The 17,048-nt window shown below is 41.6% G+C and overlaps 1 protein-coding gene across 7 annotated transcripts in view; it reads left to right on the forward strand.

Annotated features, from left to right (window-relative positions):
• LOC121723735 (transcription factor SOX-6-like) overlaps positions 1 to 17,048 on the forward strand; it is a 63,385-nt gene that overhangs the window by 17,783 nt on the left and 28,554 nt on the right. For 6 of the 7 annotated variants that reach the window (XM_042109775.1, XM_042109776.1, XM_042109779.1 and 3 more), the window contains 3 exons: positions 4,105 to 4,336; positions 5,069 to 5,273; positions 13,370 to 13,459. In XM_042109775.1, coding sequence (XP_041965709.1) covers positions 4,109 to 4,336; positions 5,069 to 5,273; positions 13,370 to 13,459 — 523 coding nt within the window. In that variant the 5' untranslated portion in view covers positions 4,105 to 4,108. Of the gene's footprint in view, positions 1 to 1,226; positions 3,976 to 4,104; positions 4,337 to 5,068; positions 5,274 to 13,369; positions 13,460 to 17,048 lie in introns of those variants that run through there. The other variant, XM_042109777.1, reaches the window with a different exon arrangement.

The raw sequence follows: 17,048 nt of genomic DNA on the forward strand, positions 1-17,048 counted from the left end.
CATGACCCTGCAACAGGCAGTGTGTGTGTGAGGAACTGTGAGCAGTACAGAGGCCCAGTCAGCATTTTTAAATGGTCTGTGCGCTGTGGGAAAGTTCTGTATTCATTAAGTGGGACTTGGAGTTAGCCCAGAGACAAGAAATCTGAGACCCTATGCAGAATGCCTAAAATGGTCAAATGTATACTTCTGTGTTGTTTATGCAATTGTGCCTCATTATAGCCTCAATAAGCTTAGAGTAGCAGAGTGGAAAAGAGGCAAATAGAAAGAAATGACAAGATCCTTTTTGATCTGGCTGGGCTTTATTACTGTCAACAGCTGGATGCAGGTCCTGGGAAGGAGGAAGTGGAGACAGGCAGGCAGATAGGCAGATTTATGAGCAGTTAGGCATTACTGAAGGACTGCAGAAATTGCATATCCTGTAGTGAGCCCTTGTGCACTTGCCAGGAGAAAGGAGCCCTTATGAGAAGGTATTAATCAGTAAGAGAGCACCTGATGACTAATGGAGAGGGTATCGGTAAGGGGCTGGGGTTTGGCCATCACCACAGGGACCAAAGATTATATGATGACAGTCTAACAGGAACAGACACATTATGCAATGATTGCATGTCCTATATGTTTGGAGCAGCAGCCTTGTGGACAAATTGTGTTTATCATTTGTTCAAGCAAATGGTCAAGATCTTGTACCTCCACATTGTGTCCTCTCTATACCTTGGACTCCATATTTGTCAGACTTTGATCCTTGAAGTTGATTTAGAGTTGTTTTCTTTCTTTCTACCAGCCCTTTCATTTTCCAGTCCTTGACATTGCAACACACTGTTGACCAAGTCCTTTGTAGAATAGTGAATAATGAATTACCAACAACAGGTTTCAGCACTGTCTGTGACAGCTTCCTAGAATAAAAGCACTCTGAATGCTGACAATGTGACACACTGTTGACACTATACTGTATACATATGCACACAAATCAGTATCCTTGGTGATAAGTTTTAACTGTGCTAGGTAAAATTTATTCTTTAGGCCTGTTGTTGTGCTGTGTAAAGCAGTGAACCGCTGTAAAAAAAAAACAGAAACAAATTGTATTTCAATTGTAAATGTAACAGTGAAACAGTTGTCAAACAGGAATTTATATATTATAATAATATATTGAATACACAAGTGTATTTCCTCTTTTGATGCATTAGTCAGTGGTTTAGGAGAATGACTGTCTTAAATTGCTGGCTTATAGCTTATGAGACCGTGTTCAAATTCTGTGTGGCTGGCGGAGGTGGCAGAGGTCTGGCAATCATGAGAAAAAAGGACTAGGGGTGTTTATGGTGGCGGACTGCTCCGCGCAGTGGGCAGACAGACGTGAGCAAGCTTGTAACTCCTCTGGTCAGCTTCGAAGAACACGCAATTCTCAGGGGGACACTGCTTGCTGGAACTGCACCGTTTGGCTGCTGGACAGCTACTGTTGTTTTCTCACCCTGTCCTCTGCCTAATGTTCTGTGAGTCATGTCATGGGGCATGTAAAGGAATGCCTTCATGAGCTGCGCTCACTTGGGTTCTTTCCTCCTATACGTCTGCACATGTTTTAGTAGAAAGTGAAAAGGAAATCTGGCCTTTCTCCTCAGTAACATTCTACTGTTCATTTTTGTGGTTTGCACAATGTATTTCACACATTTAGTTTAGAAATAATGCTCTCTAGACATGCGTTTGGGCCCAAGATCTCAAGTAAATGCCACTCTGTGATAGGTTTAAAAAGCACATTTAAAAACCTCCCTCAGCACATTAAAGGAGTTACCCTGTGAGTGCTGATAACTTCCACTAATCACATTAGGCGTAGTCTTGCCAAGGCCTGGGCAATGACACTTGGTCTGTTTGCGTGATGAAACTTTATCAGTGGCAACAATTTATGAGTCTAAGCATTCCTGGCCATACAAGACCTCCGTTCCAAGAAGGCAAGTCTTGGGCCCTATAAATACAAGGGCCAGCAATATTGTGCGGCTAAATATAAGCTCCTCTGTCCCGCCTGCAGTGGAGACACACAAGGCGAGGAGGAAGCTGTTTCTTCTTGGGCCGGATTTCATGCTCCCTCATCGATTCACTTGGCCTGTTGGCTGCCCATTGTAATTGTGTAATCAGGCATGAGGCGCAACTGCATCATGAGGATTCCTCAAAGGTCACACCGACCTGTTTCTAACCCGACGTCACTGCCACCCCAGACGTCTTGCTCTGACTCCCAGGGAAATGCTATCGATCATCACGCCATTATCAAGAGGGGATTTACTAAAAGGGGGCCCTCTGTGTCTGCACTGTACAAGCACGACAGCAGCAGATTTCCTTTCACTTTGTAAGAGCCATATATATGTGACATTTCACAACAGACATGGTGTCCTGTAATCTGATGTCTTTCTTTAGGTTGTGCACCTCAAGTGAGTAAGGGGCTGGCTTGGCGTGGGTTTGTTGGTAATGCAGTAAGCAAAAGAGCAGCATTAGGGAGGGCTTGGCATGAACACATACCCCCACTGTTATGGATTTAGTTACTGATGTCATCATTCCGGGACAGCCAGGCTGGAACGTGGCTGAGGTTCCTTATGAAAAGTGATTACATGACTTGCCGCTGATCCTGTGCGACTTTGTGCACCAGCCAAAAGCCTCTTTGTGCCCCTCCTCCCTCGTCTGCCCTGTATGGCTACAACCCCCGGCCATGTTGACACTATGATGAATTATTCAGTGCAGCTGACAGACGGTATTAGAGCCACACCTCAGATGGGGAATGGGACGAACTGTCCGCCTTTGTCTTCTGGGTCTCTCTGTTTCCGTCTGTCTTAGTCTTAACCTTCGTATGGCCTCGGAGAGCAGATTATCTATCATAGCCATAGATCACAAGAGGTGCTCATTCTGTGCAGGTCAGGGCATTAATATTGGTTCAGGAAGTGATGCATTTACGATAGCTGTTCCACTTAAACATCATGCAAAGCACATTCTGCCTCTAGTAGATGATGTTTTTAAATATTGAGCTATCTCAGCGTGTCTTAGTCCTGTAAGGCTGAACGTGGTAGCTCTTTCCTCAGGGGACATGGCCATCAGCTGAGAACCCTCCGAGTGTCCTGCCGGCCACTCTGAATGATGGCCGAGGGCCTCGGCATTCCACTGGGCCTGAGAGGCTGGCCATTTGGCACTGACCGCTACAAGGATAATACCGGCTGATTTACTGTGTCAAACTGAATCATTTTAGTCTGGCAGTCTCCCCTGAGATGCACCCTTCCAACAGAGTCCCCTGGGCTCGTTTCAAATGCAGCAGCGGAGAGCCGCTTCTGTTGAACTCAGCAGAAGCACTGATCTGTCTGAGGATTGGGTTTTGCGGAGCCGAGTGTGAGTTATGGATTGATGTCTCGGCTAATTGAAATTGAGGAGTTTGAATGGAGAAATGGCCCATATGCCCAGTGGCAGGCCACTCTGTTTTCACAGCTGTGAGGAGCCGTGAGTTGTGAAGGAGTGCTGCTACTGACCAGACATTTCTGCACAAAATTTCCTGTTCACAAACCACATCAAAGCACATTAAAAGAGCTTTAGAGTGACTTGGCCTGAATGTAAGTGTAGCATGATTTAGGAATATTTTGAAATAATTATCGTAATGTCTTAAAGCAAAGTGGTCTATTTATGAATGTGGATTTCCAAAGGTTAACCAAAAATTCAACAAGCACTGAACATCTGAACATTTCATTTGTGTGCGTTCTGGTTGTGAGCTGGGAATCAAACACCTATTACACAAGTTAGACAAACAAGCATTCGTTCATCTAAGTGGCCATCCATGTGGTGAGTACAAAAATTGGGAGGTGTGTGATCAACCGAAATGACACCAAGCACCAGCTGACCTGAAAACCCTTTTGGTGCATGAGTTGTGCAGTGCACAAGAGATTGGGAAGTGCACAACACACAACTGTAGAGCTGTTTGGAGGTGTACAGAATATGCTGATTACCGAATGAGAAGAGGTTCGTAAAAAGATGTAATGTGTACATTAAGTTCATCAGTGAACTGAGTCTTAACATGTTCATTTCTTAATGTTGGAATAGCTAAGTGCTCCTAATTGAGATAATGTTCTTTATGTGTTTCTATTGCAGTGTAATGTCTGCCAAGAACTCCTCTCCGCTGTCTCCATGTTCTGAGGGAGAATTTGGGAGGGGCCAGGAATCAGAGAAATGGGACAATGAGGAGAGAGACAGGAGGACTGACCTGGACTCTGACATGTCCCCCACACCACCACAGCGCAGCCAGTCACCTGTGGAGGAGCAGCAGCCAATCAGCAGTCAGCAACAAGACTCTGACCTGGATGGCTTTGGCTCAGCACAGCAGGTAAGATCACGAATGTCCACCCAACATTACAGTGTAGTCCTTTTTCTCCAAATCAGCTGTAGTACATTAATATGATAAATAAATCAATGTAAAAAAATAATTTATAACAACATATATAGATTCAGTGACTAATAAAGAGTATTGTGTAACACTAATGTACTATATGTATAGCCAATTGTAGATTGAGCACTTAGGTTTTCAATATTTGCTGATTTCTAATTGCATTGCAGTCTTTTTTCTGACTTCAATTTTGCAAGGATAGAGTAGAGAATCTCAATAAGGCTATCTTATGCCAAACGGGACGCAAGTGTCTTTGCTAGTTTGTGACCGACCGAATGTTATCAATTCGGCGCCCAAAGAAGGGTCTCCGCTACAGAAATGGCACACAAAGGTGTGTTCAATCTGAGAGGAGAAGTGTGCTAACAGCAGATGAGCAATTTCAATTAGAGCACCCATCATGTCACAACTTGTAAGTAAAGAAAATCATGTAGGTAAAAATACCTGCTATAAAACGACTGAATGTGGAGTGACCTCAGTCGGTCTTAGATGTGTCACGCCTATTTTACAGTGACAGTTAGGATCATGAAGCTATTGCTTGTACAGATATTGCAATCTTATCTGCAAGATATGTGACATTGCTAATACTTTACTACTTTCAGTAATACATCGCCACTACATTTAATTCAAGGCAAAAAACAACAACAATAATAGAGATATTACACTTTTTTGTAGGACTCAGACAGCAATAAGATGAGCACCTTGTATTCTCATCTGAACAACTCCAACGTCTCGTCTCCACACAAGCCAGAGGAGCGCCCTGACCCCCTGAATGCTTCTGCTTTCGGGACGCTGGAGCGCCGCAAGGGCAGCCTGGCTGATGTGGTGGACACACTCAAACAGAAGAAGATGGAGGAGATGACAAAAACTGAACAAGATGGTAGGAGACTAATCCTTAATGCATGAAAGACACTGAACACTGAACAACATTTCAGTATGAAAATATGAGCTGCAGAGGTATTGCTAGTGAAAAAAAGTCAGTTTCTCATTTGTGGTTATCGTTCTACTGCATGTTTTCAAACATAGGTTACTATAAATTTATTAAAACCACAAATTCAGGCAGAAGTGCTGGTTGGAGTACTACATTTCTTTTGCTGGTTGGAGTACTACATTTCTTTTGCTGGTTGGAGTACTAAATTTCTTGTCAATGAACCATGCAGTTGATACTTACACAGTGATTGTTTGTTTCCTTGGTGTATACAGTATCACTGAGGACATTATTTCTAAAAATCAAAGTGAAGTGTTTCTTCTGATAGTGGTACTATGATTTATGTACAGAGCATTATTGTGCACAGGTGTTCTGTCTGATCGAGTTTAATGCCGTAATTTTACCCCTAAAACCCCTAAATCTGTTCTAGTTTGTGGCAGGGTTTCATCATGCTTTCATCAAGTTTATGGTTTCTTTATACTGTTACATTACAATGGTTGTAGATACATTTTGTTAAGGTAATTGCTCTTTTATTGAGAACTTTCTCTTCTTATCTTTACTTTTCAAACCTTTAAATGCTTTAGAACCAGTTAATCTTCAAGCAGTGAGACAGCCCCAGGCTCCCTCTTAGAACTATCGGAGAAACATATTTTCCCTTGTGATCCCCTGGGGTCAGACTATTGGATCATTTCAATAGATGGAGCTGAACAGACTTGTTGCCACATGTGCATGCTGTAGATGTTCTTGTATAGTTAAATCAACTCCTTCTTTTAGGAAACTTTATACAGAATGTGACTATGATAAGAAAATATCTGATTGCCTTTTTACCCCGTGGCTATTCTATAATTGCAATGTTGGCAGACAAATATCAGCATTATTTTATTTAACATACTGTACATAAAGTGCCTGTTTCAATGAAATGTGACATACAGTAGATGTTACCAATTCAGTACGGCCATATTTTTCTCTGAATGGGTACCAACAGTCCTCCAGCAGAAAACAAACAGCTGAGTAGCAGGTCCCAGAGTTGCCTTGTCTTGCCTGACGCCAGGGACACAGATGCTGCATTGATTGTAGAGCTTTCAGATTAAGTAAATTAGACCAAGTAAAACAGACTTTGATAACCCTCTGAGCATGATAAGATTTATTCACAATCGTTATGAAGGACAGTCTTTGCAGGCACTTGCTAAAACAGAAGTGTTGAGTTAGCAACGCTCAATGGGCCACTTCACATGACTGAAAAACTGACCCAAAAGAAGAGCCGGAGCACACAGATGACTTGTAGACTGTTTGAGGTGCAAACCACCAAAGGTGTGACACACAGCATCTTCATCAGAGTCAAAACTAAACAAAAGAGATGCTGAGTTCTTTATATGCTGTAGAAAAGTGGTGGGCTTCTTAAGTGTTATGTTTCACATTACAAGATGGCAAACAACACAATGATTGGTCAAGGGTCAAAATGTCATTCTTTGATATGCGGTCAAATTATGATTGTCTGGCCCTATGGTTGGTAAAAACACAATCAATAATCCTCTAAAAATGTCCTGACTTCTCAATCATTTCTGTGGGAGATCAGAAAGTACAACTTCTTCATTACTCTTCTTGTAGAAGTACAACACTATAGTCGCTGTAGGCAAAAGAAAGCAGCTTCAAGGTACCTTCTGTGAATGTGCTGCCCACACACAAAATAACATGCAGACAGGGAGGATGTCTCTGCGGTGTTCCCAATCCGAACATATTGATTACAGATCTCAATACTACAAATGATTATTTTAATGTATTGCATTTTCAGTAATTTAGTAATAAGTAATCATCAGAATGAAATGACAGTTTAGCTAAAATAAAACAGAAATATTTTGGGGATCTTCACTTCATTTTTTCACTTGCTGCTTTGTGCATTGCATTCCCCCATGTGACTATTTTTCAGCTTCTGTTGATGTGAATAGGTGTTTCCCTTAGTGGGCTGTCCTCGAGATGCAAGAAATAACCTGTCCCTCATTTTAGCAAAACATCTGACACTTCGAGCTTATTTTCCCACTGTTGCAGTTAAGCTAAAGAAAAAGGTAGAAAATGTTATGGAAGAGTTTTTGTCAATAAGTTGCCCTGTGCCAGTTTGTAATTTATTTTTTTAATGGACATTAATAGATGTCTTTTCATCTTCTCTGGCTTTCTGTTGCTCAGTAGGATCCATCTGTCTAAATGCTTGGTAGTGTAGGAGCAGGGCTAAAAATAAGATGGCAGTTTACTGTACTCAGCTCATGTGCTGAGTATTAAGGTGTGTGTGTTCTACTGCATTGATAACGTAATGAACACTGAAAAGTGAAAATCTATGTCACCAAATGGAGTTATTTAGATGATATCGTAGTGTTTGTTATTTAATATTTGCATAGACACAAATCATTCAAAACTGCTAATTTTATCTTTGTGTACTGTAATCTTCTGGAGAATTTGGTGTACAGTACATGCATACCAGAAGTAACAAAACGGGAATAATGATGTGGTCAATTTTAGCTCATGAGAATTTTGTACAGAATTTAATTTCCAGTCCCCCCTAACACTCTAGCCTTGTTTTGTGGATAAGGGAGGGAGCTCAATAAGGGAGAAATTGGAAAGGTTTGCGAGGGGGTGGATTGAGTTGAGGTGGATTTGCTGTGATCAAATGGAATAAAATCGCATTAGTGTAACAGCCCTGACCCCTGCACTCACAATTGCTCTGTGGTAGCGCAGCACGCCGCCACTGACTTTTCCAATGGCCATTCACTCTCTGATTGTCCAAAGTGCTGTAAGTACTTGTGAGTGTTCAGTTGAATGAGAATGGCCTTCACCTCCAGCGGAGGGCTCTGTTTGGGGGAGAAAGGCAGGCTCAGCTGGAGATGCTCAATTAAAGATTGGGCTCCGGTGCTCAAGTAACATGTTAGGAGAAATGGATTGTTTATGAAGAGCATAAATGAGGTGTGCACCCTTAAGAGCTTTTTGACCTTAACATAACGTTTCCAAAATCATTTTGATGTCACATAACCTCATAACATGATGAACCTCATAGCACTTCTGCCATTGTCTGAGCGGCCCTCTGTAGGCAATTACCGACCTAGCAACCCCCCCCCCCCCCCAAACACACACACACACACACACACTCCGAAATCGAAACGCAAAAGAGCTTTTTCTACAGATTGCTGTCGGTGCATTCCCTCTATATTGTATCAGTTATGTTCATACACTTTGCAAAAGAAGCATATTTAGTTTGTTTATTGTTTTGTGCTTCTTAACTAGAGAGGGACCCATAGGCCATCTGTTGTCAACAATCTGTTATACACACACACACACACACACACACACACACACACACAAATCTATAGGTTCTATATACATCTGTAAATTCAATGTAGCCTACTGAATTCCACTGTATTGTACTTTTTGTATAAAAACATACCATTACAGGTGTGCTTTATGTGCTCTTACAGATGTACAGATGGGCTCTTCATAATAGTATTGAAAACTCACTGAGGTAGGCTAAATTAAAACAAGGTCACTTAATATAGGTCTTTTATCGTTTAATCTGTCCTAACACCCTTGTCGGCGTCCATTAGGCTACAGAACATGTTATCTCTCAGATTATGGCTGGGGTTCTGTCTTGACCAGTCTGCTCCATAGTCTTTACAATTAGAAGAAACACTTTTTCTCATCTCCAAGTCAAACCATCAGAACCAACCAGTAAAAGAGAAAGGGTGCTGAGAGAAGCCTGAATAATATTGGGAAAGATTTGGTGTTGATGACGTGTCATTTGCGTGTGCTGTGACACTTCTCCGCTCCCTGGTGACATGGGTGAAGTAGGTCATGTGAAGGTCATGAATTGGATTTCTCTTTCCTGGCATGTCTGGCATGATACCACAGTGAATGTGCTGCTATTCGCACACAGACTTTACAGTTATGTGCGTTTATAGTCATTTACTTTACTTTACAGTCATTATTTAGGTATACAGACACACAGTTATACAGACATTTAGGTATACCCCCCCCCCCCCCCCCCCACACACACACACACAGTTTCTCCCTGCTCTGCTATCATTCTGTTGGGGTCATGACTGGGTGCATCCCCTCTCACCCCTTGACTCATGTAGACTTGGTGTATAGGAAGCCAAGAATGTTATTGCTGTGCCTGAACCCCAACGTGGCCTGGGGTTCTCGTCATCAGTGATGGGGGCAGCAGCTGGGGAGCCACATCAAAGGGGGCATTAGGCCTGGCCTCCCGAGTGCTGACAATAGAGCTCATTCTGCTGGACCTTGACTTTGTTGGGCAGCAGTGCTGACAGGTCATTTCAGCATGGCTGTTGCTGCCACTCCAACCACAGACGCAATCCAGTTAAAATGTGTGGAGTCTCACTTCCCTCTTGGCTGATTAGGAACATTATCTGTGTGTGTGTGTGTGTGTGTGTGTGTGTGTGTGTGTGTGTGTGTGCGTGTGTGTGTGTGTGTGTGTGTCTGTGTCTGTGTGTGTGTGTGTGTGTAGTGGCGGATGGATCATTGGAGATTCAGAACATTTGCTCTGTGTGAATGTGTGTATGAATAGGTGTATGTAGGGGCAAAAGGTTTTGTTGCTGTCACATGTTCATCCTTCCCTAATAGCTTTGTCACCCAAATCTGGTAAGATGTCACCTGACCCCAGATTGCCCTTCTTTTTTCTTTGTCAGCTGACACTGTCCATCAAGGTTCATTACATTACATTACATTACATTACATTTGGCTGACGCTTTTTTAACCAAAGCGACTAACAACATGGTAAACAGTAAGTTTTAGAACAATTCTCACAATTTTAGGACAGTTTAAAAAAAAAAAAAAAACACATTAGAGTACAGTAAGAATAAGTGCGTCGGTGAGTGCTGTATTTTAACAGTTACTTGTCAGTTTAACGGCTGGTGAGTGCTAGGATCAGTAAGACTTGTTGTAAGTGTTGAGAGTAGATGTTCTCTAAAGAGCTGGGTCTTCAGGAGTTTTTTGAAAGTGGAAAAGGATGTTCCTGCCCTTTTCCACTTTCCACAGGTTCAAGGCATTAATCTCAGGTGTTAATCGGCATTGTGGGTCATCCCGGATCACATTGTTTGACACATCTGCTTCCTCCGAGGCCATGCCGGTACAGCATGAGCACAGTGAAAGCCCGGCTAGAGAATAGGATCAGGCTTAAAGTGCTCGCGGCAGATTAGCAGTGTGTTGCTGTTGGCTCCATCCCAATGCCATGTGTAAAACCTTCCCAGCAGGAATTACTCAAGTGTAAGCACAGTTTTACAGAATCGCTGGCACTCCTTAATTGTGGCCAATGTATTGTATTTGAAAGGCATTAAGTTGAAAGGAAATGTCCATCTAGCACTACTACAAACCCGCTGCTCTCCCCCGTTTGCAGAAAACAAATAAACAAAAAAATAATTCTGCAAACCCACTGCTCTCAAAACACCTCTGAACAGAAGAGATAGTGGTTATTGCTACTTTAAATGTGTCCTAGTATGCATATACTCTCTGACAACATGGATGCAGTCCTCCTATGGATGATGACTGGATTTTTTGGCAAAGGAAGCTTGGAGTTATTTTGTAAGATGGGTCTTAGCATCAGATAGCCCTGTCACCAAAATCAACCTTTATGGTCAGATGTCTTGCCAATGAAATGATTGTTTGGAAACATGGATTTGAATGGACAGTCTATGCTGTGTGTCTGAATGTATTTGCTAATCTGGGAGTGAGCTGTGGCGTTGTGTTTGTGTGGCCGCACACGAAGCAAGAAGCTTGTGGTCACAGCCCAACCCCTCTTTCTGACCAATCAAAAGCCTTATTCAGCCTTGCGGTGGTAGTTCTTTTTCTGTTCTCAGCCAATCATGTTTCAGATTTGGTTTGAAAGCGAGGAGGACAGGTCAGCTGCTGAGAACCTCTGACAGGAGTTCATAAAACCCCAAACAACCTCAGGCACTTCTCACTCATTCAACTTTGAACAGGCAGTGACTGTAAGCAAAAAGCATACAAGAAGTTGGGATTTGAGAACTGAAGACCTTAGTTATGTTGTACAGAATCACGGAATATTCCGTCTTGTACATTCCACTCCTGTCCTCTCACACTCTCTCTCAGCCCTGGCTGAGTTGTGGCTACTGTAATGGCTCTTGTGCAGTGTGAGCAATGGGGAAGCTTGGCTGGCAGATGTGACACACAATATGTCAGCATGTTCTTATCACAGCCAACACTTAAACATTTGCAGAGAAGCCTGTTACTGCTGTTCTGGAGGTCAAGAGAAGGGGTAGACATAAAAGGATATGTTGCTATAATATGTGATTTGTAACAACTAGAAGGGGACACATAAAAGTGTGTGCATGTGTGTGTGTGTGTGTGTGTGTGTGTGTGTGTGTGTGTGTGTGTGTGTGTGTGTGTGTGTGTGTGTGTGTGTGTGTGGTAGTTATGGGGATAGCAGCTGCTGCCACTTGTGCTGTTTTCCCTTTGGTATAAGCTTTTGTTGCTGTTGAACACAGGGCTTTGGTCTAACTCTAAGCCAGGTGATACATATGTCCTATTTGCCCCAAACAATGCTCTCAAACAAGGCTGACAGATTTACAGCTCCTAATATCCTCCAGATCTACCACATGCCACGGGTGTAGAATGTCCAGAACTTATCATTGGCTTGGAGTCCTACCGCTATATTCTGATGTGTACTTTAATAGCTGTGCATAGTCATAGCCAAGAGGATTTGAGCTTAGTTGCTGGTCACATGTAGTGTGGTGTGTGTGTGTTTATATGTATCTGTTTGTGTGAATGGATGACAGAACTAGTAGAGAGAGTTGTAAACATTTGTTTATTCGTATTTTAGCAATTATGTTTAAATAGGGAGGTGGCTTTGTTTCCTATGTGAAGACACATCTTGTTACAAACGGTCCGATTAAGATCCATCTACGGTAAACGTCTTCTTCGCCTCTCTCTCTCCTCGTTCTTCCTGACTTTTCCTCGGCCGCCTCTCTTCTCTACCCACCCCGTCACCCCTTTTCGTCTGTGCACTTTTCGGATATGTTTATCAAACCGGAACATAAATCCTGTTGGAATTGTGCGGGAATGAACACAGATGTAGCATGGAGTTACAGGTTGTATTTTCTTCCTTAAGTGCTTTCGTAAATCTTGGCCCTTATTCTGCTTTATGTGAGCCCCGCGAGGAGGGTGTTTGGCGTGCATGACACTTGAGCTACTCTGGCTCAGGCTGTAAATATTAAGACCAAGTATACACACATGCACAAAGATATTGTGCACTATTTTAACCTGTTTAGGTATGGGGGACAAATTTTGAGATTTTCTTTAAAATGAGCAGGATGAAGAGGATTTACTGTTCTGTAAAATTACGAGGTCTCCAGGTGCAATGAGATATCTGTTTTATTCATATCCTGTCAAATGTGTTCTCACCATAGACATACCACCCAGAGACCACATGACAAAATAACCCTGAAATGAAGTGGAGACTTTCCGTTGTTGTTACATGTTGATAATATACATTCCATGTGATGCAAGGCAGCATTAACTTATTTACAATAACCATAATCCTTCGTAAACAATCAGCACCTTAATTAATGGTCTTGAATCCACTAGTTGTACTTCCTGCAAGCCTCTCATGACTACTATAGCAGCATATGTTTTCCGAATGCTAAGCCTCACACAATACCCATGTCCACATGAATACAAGTCCTTTTGTTAGGATCAAGTACACAAATGAGGCATTGTCCATTGAAACATTTTTAATCTATAAAAAACCCTATGGACCTCTCCCTTCTCAAATGCAGAAACTTTCTCACAGAACAAAATCTTCTCATTAACTGTATGTAGGTCCACTTGCCTCTCAAATATGTTGTGGGCTGAAATGCAGGTATTAAATGATTTCTCCTAAATTTAACTGTAAACTAAAGCTTATGGGTTTTATACTGATAAATGTTTCACTTCTTTCATTTTGCTACTTCCTATATGTTTATTAGCCTGTATATAAAATACACTGAAACACTGAAGTTAATGTTAAACATATTTTTTTTGTCATCCACTAGAATCGACTTGCATGGACAGATTTCTTTCAAAGGACTGGAAGGAGAGAATGGAAAGGCTGAATGCAAGTGAGCTTCTTGGAGAGATCAAAGGTAAGGCATCACGTTAGTGAGCTGTGTTTTAATAGACCATATAATGGGACATTCCTACACATACTGGGCCAATCCAACTACAGCAAGCTCTAAAATGCATCATCTTATAATATTCAAATGTTTACAAACAATTAATAACCTACTAATTGACTAATACTTTATATCAAATCCACTCTTTATTGTTTTATGAGTTTTTCTATGTCATCTGTATGGGGTTATTAGCAATTGTGATGGCTGGGTAAGATACAAAAATCTGTGTGTTCTTCATTACAAAAGTTAAAAATTTGTCTCAGCAAGGGAGCAAGGGCTTCATTCCACATTTTGTGGCAATTTTTGACAGTCTATCTGGTTTTGATCTAATAAAGAATGAGCAGACCTCAGACTTAGCACTTAAGACTGCAGTGCAACTAAGTCCCGTCGTCATGGGGGGGGGGGGGGGGTTGGTCCTGGCCCATCCTGGAACTCACCTGTGCCTGCTCTGGACGAGCTTGGCAGCACCAGCCATCCCTACAGTTCTGCATAAAATTCCACCATAATCCCTGAACAAAAATGGATTGATTTTGAACACAAATTTAATGTAGGGTATGGGTTTGTCAATATACTGTAGCAATTAGCAAAAAGGACTGTAAAATCTTTATTATTCTGTAGCTTATCAGAAACATTAGCTAAGCCTTAAAGGGATATTCCACCATCTGGGGAATTACACTCATTTTCTACCTCCTCTTGAGGTAAACAATTGATTTTTACCTTCTCCAGTTCATCCAGTCGTTCTCTGACGAGTCTGACGATACCACTTTTAGCTCAAGCCTAGACTAGATCATTGAATCGGATTAGACCATTAGCATCTAGCCTGCTAGCATCACGTTTAAAAGTGACTAAGATTTCCGGTAATTTTCCCATTTAAAACTTGTCTCCTCTCAAGTTAGAAAGTGTAATAAGACCAACGGAAAATGAAACGTGACGATTTTCTAGGCTGATTTGACATGGAACTATACTCTCATTCAGGCGTAATAATCCAGTCACTAACCAGTCGTCTGCTGCAGCTCAACCTTGTTGCTGGAAGTTAGCCTTAGAAGGGGACTATTTTCAGGTGCTGCATGATATCATTGTGCTGCTGCGCCCATGGTGTTCCTTGATTATTACGCTGGAATGAGAGTATAGTCACTTAAAAAGAATGGCATGTTTACCAATCCAGCATAAAACTGTACACAAAGCTCAAATGTTTCTGCGATGACATAACTGCTGTTGTATCAAGTCTTTTGTGTTTTGTGTCCTTCAGACTATTTCTGTCTGTGTATCCCTTCGGGACATAAAATAAAATTACCAAAACATTATTCATGTTGGGAAATGAAACAATGTTTAGTGCCCCTTTCCAAATTAATATTGAAGAAATTGAACAAGATGGAGCAAAGATGTGACATACCTGTGTGATTTTCACTTATAGACACAGATACTGTCTAATGCAAATATGACCCTTCTGATGTACAGTGTGTCAGTGACTATGACCTCCTGATTGTGCTTTATATCACATCAGATAAAATGAAAAATGAAAGCAGCATTTATTTCAGGGGACACACCACCAACACATTTCACCTCACCCTTAAAGAAAACCTCAAATGGAAGAATGTCCGCATTTGCACAGGAATGTAAATGCTGTTTGAGCTAAGATGCAGGGCCTGCCCTGAAGTGAGTTATTGAAGCAAGCACCCAGCCATGGTGAACATTCTAAATAAGACACTTATTTGCAGACAATCTGCTCTCTCTTCAACCTGGCCATGAAAGTGCATTTGACTCTCCCTTAAAAATGGTAAGCATTTCCTCTATGAAAAAGAGAGAAAATAAACACTCATTATCGAACAGAAAGTGCATTCAGTCTCACCTGGACGTCTTATATAAGCAAACATAAGAGGGCTTGTCAGGTTGAATACTCCATGTGTACTGGTGTTAGATAGGGCTGACTTCAACCCTCATTTTTGAAATGTAGCCTCTTTCTGTTTTCAGTTTTATGATGAACTGAACTTGTAGCACACTCATCACCATTCCCCAGTTCCCAACCTAACCCCCCCCCCCACACACACACACACACATACAAGGTAGAAGTGGGATACAGAGACAAGGGGATCTCTGTTCCGTTGAACTAGACTCAAAAACATGCTTATCCAATCGAATGTTCCCTATTAATTGTCTGAATGTACTGTGACAGACCTCTTAAGACCGTCCACATCTTTATCTTTGAAACCTCTCAGATATAAGACATTTGTTAACTGCACAGCTATTTCAGTCATATGTACCGGTATATAAGATAATGCCCTAGCTTTACCAACCTCAAAACCTCAAAACCGACAAATCATGTTGACCCCTGAGGTGGCTGTCTTGCCGTAGCTAGTTTGAATGCCATCTACATACAGTAATCATATAGGAACGCCATGCATTTAAGGCTGCTGTTCCAATGTTGCTATTTCAATTATAATAACCAACATGTAGCTACTTGAGAATTGTGTAATAGCAATATTATATTAATATTCGATAAATGAGTGTGGTACCAGGCTGCCTAGCCTTGGAAAATTCATCATAGCTGTTATCAAATTACATCTATATATATTTATATAAAAATACATCTATTTTGAAGGTCTGTGTTTGTTAACCATTATGGTTCTATTGCACCATTGTCACTCTCAGTAATGGTTCTTCATAGCAAGGATACTCAGCCGGAGATGCTTTACTCACAACTTTGTCATTCAGGGCTAAAGAAATGTTTTCCTTTGCCAACTTTTCAAATCAACTCTACACGATGCTTGTCCACACCTAATGCTGGCAGCACAGCTTGAGATTCAAAAAGGTTATTTAATTTAAATTAAATTAAATTAACAAAATTGCTCCTGAAATAAATCACCTTTTTGACTCGTCCTTTAAAGATATATTAATTGTGAAGGGTGGAGATGGTGGTGAAAAGAGAGGATATCAATGAGAAACAAAAAGAAGTAGCCAAAACCCTGAAACTGAACAAGTCAAAAAACAAGAAAATGTCATCAAAGACATACTAGAGCACAGAGCAGTAGAGATAGAAGAGAGAAGAAGAGCAGAGAGCAGGATAAAAGAGAGAAAGGATAGAGGGATAGAAGAGAGAAGAAGAGCTGAGAGCAGGATGAAAGAGAGAGAGAGGATAGAGGAATGTCTCCATGAGTGCAAAAGGGCTTTTGGGCCTGAGCTGAGAGTAGCAGGCCATTGTAGTGCATGTTGGTGTGAGGTGGGTGTTGGAGCACCCTGCGTGGCCCACATAGCCTCAGGGTCTCTACAAAGGAGAGTGTCTGAGACATGCACACCATTCACCACACTGCCAAAGTCCACACACGCTCAAAACAGATACAGACAGACACAGAGGCAGGTCAGTAGGCAGACACAGACTGAAAAGTGTGCCTGTTAAACACTGCATAGCAATATTGTATCTCAAATCTGTTTTATAATAATCTCATTTCTCAAACTAACACCCTATAAGTACTTTTTGATAATTGCAAATCATATGGATTAGGCCCTTTACTTTTCTTGTATCCATTTGCCAGATTAGTTTTGTTTAATTGGCCTCTTCGAT

This window comes from Alosa sapidissima, chromosome 11 (genome assembly GCF_018492685.1).
Source record: "Alosa sapidissima isolate fAloSap1 chromosome 11, fAloSap1.pri, whole genome shotgun sequence".
In the NCBI taxonomy this organism is placed as follows: domain Eukaryota; kingdom Metazoa; phylum Chordata; class Actinopteri; order Clupeiformes; family Clupeidae; genus Alosa; species Alosa sapidissima.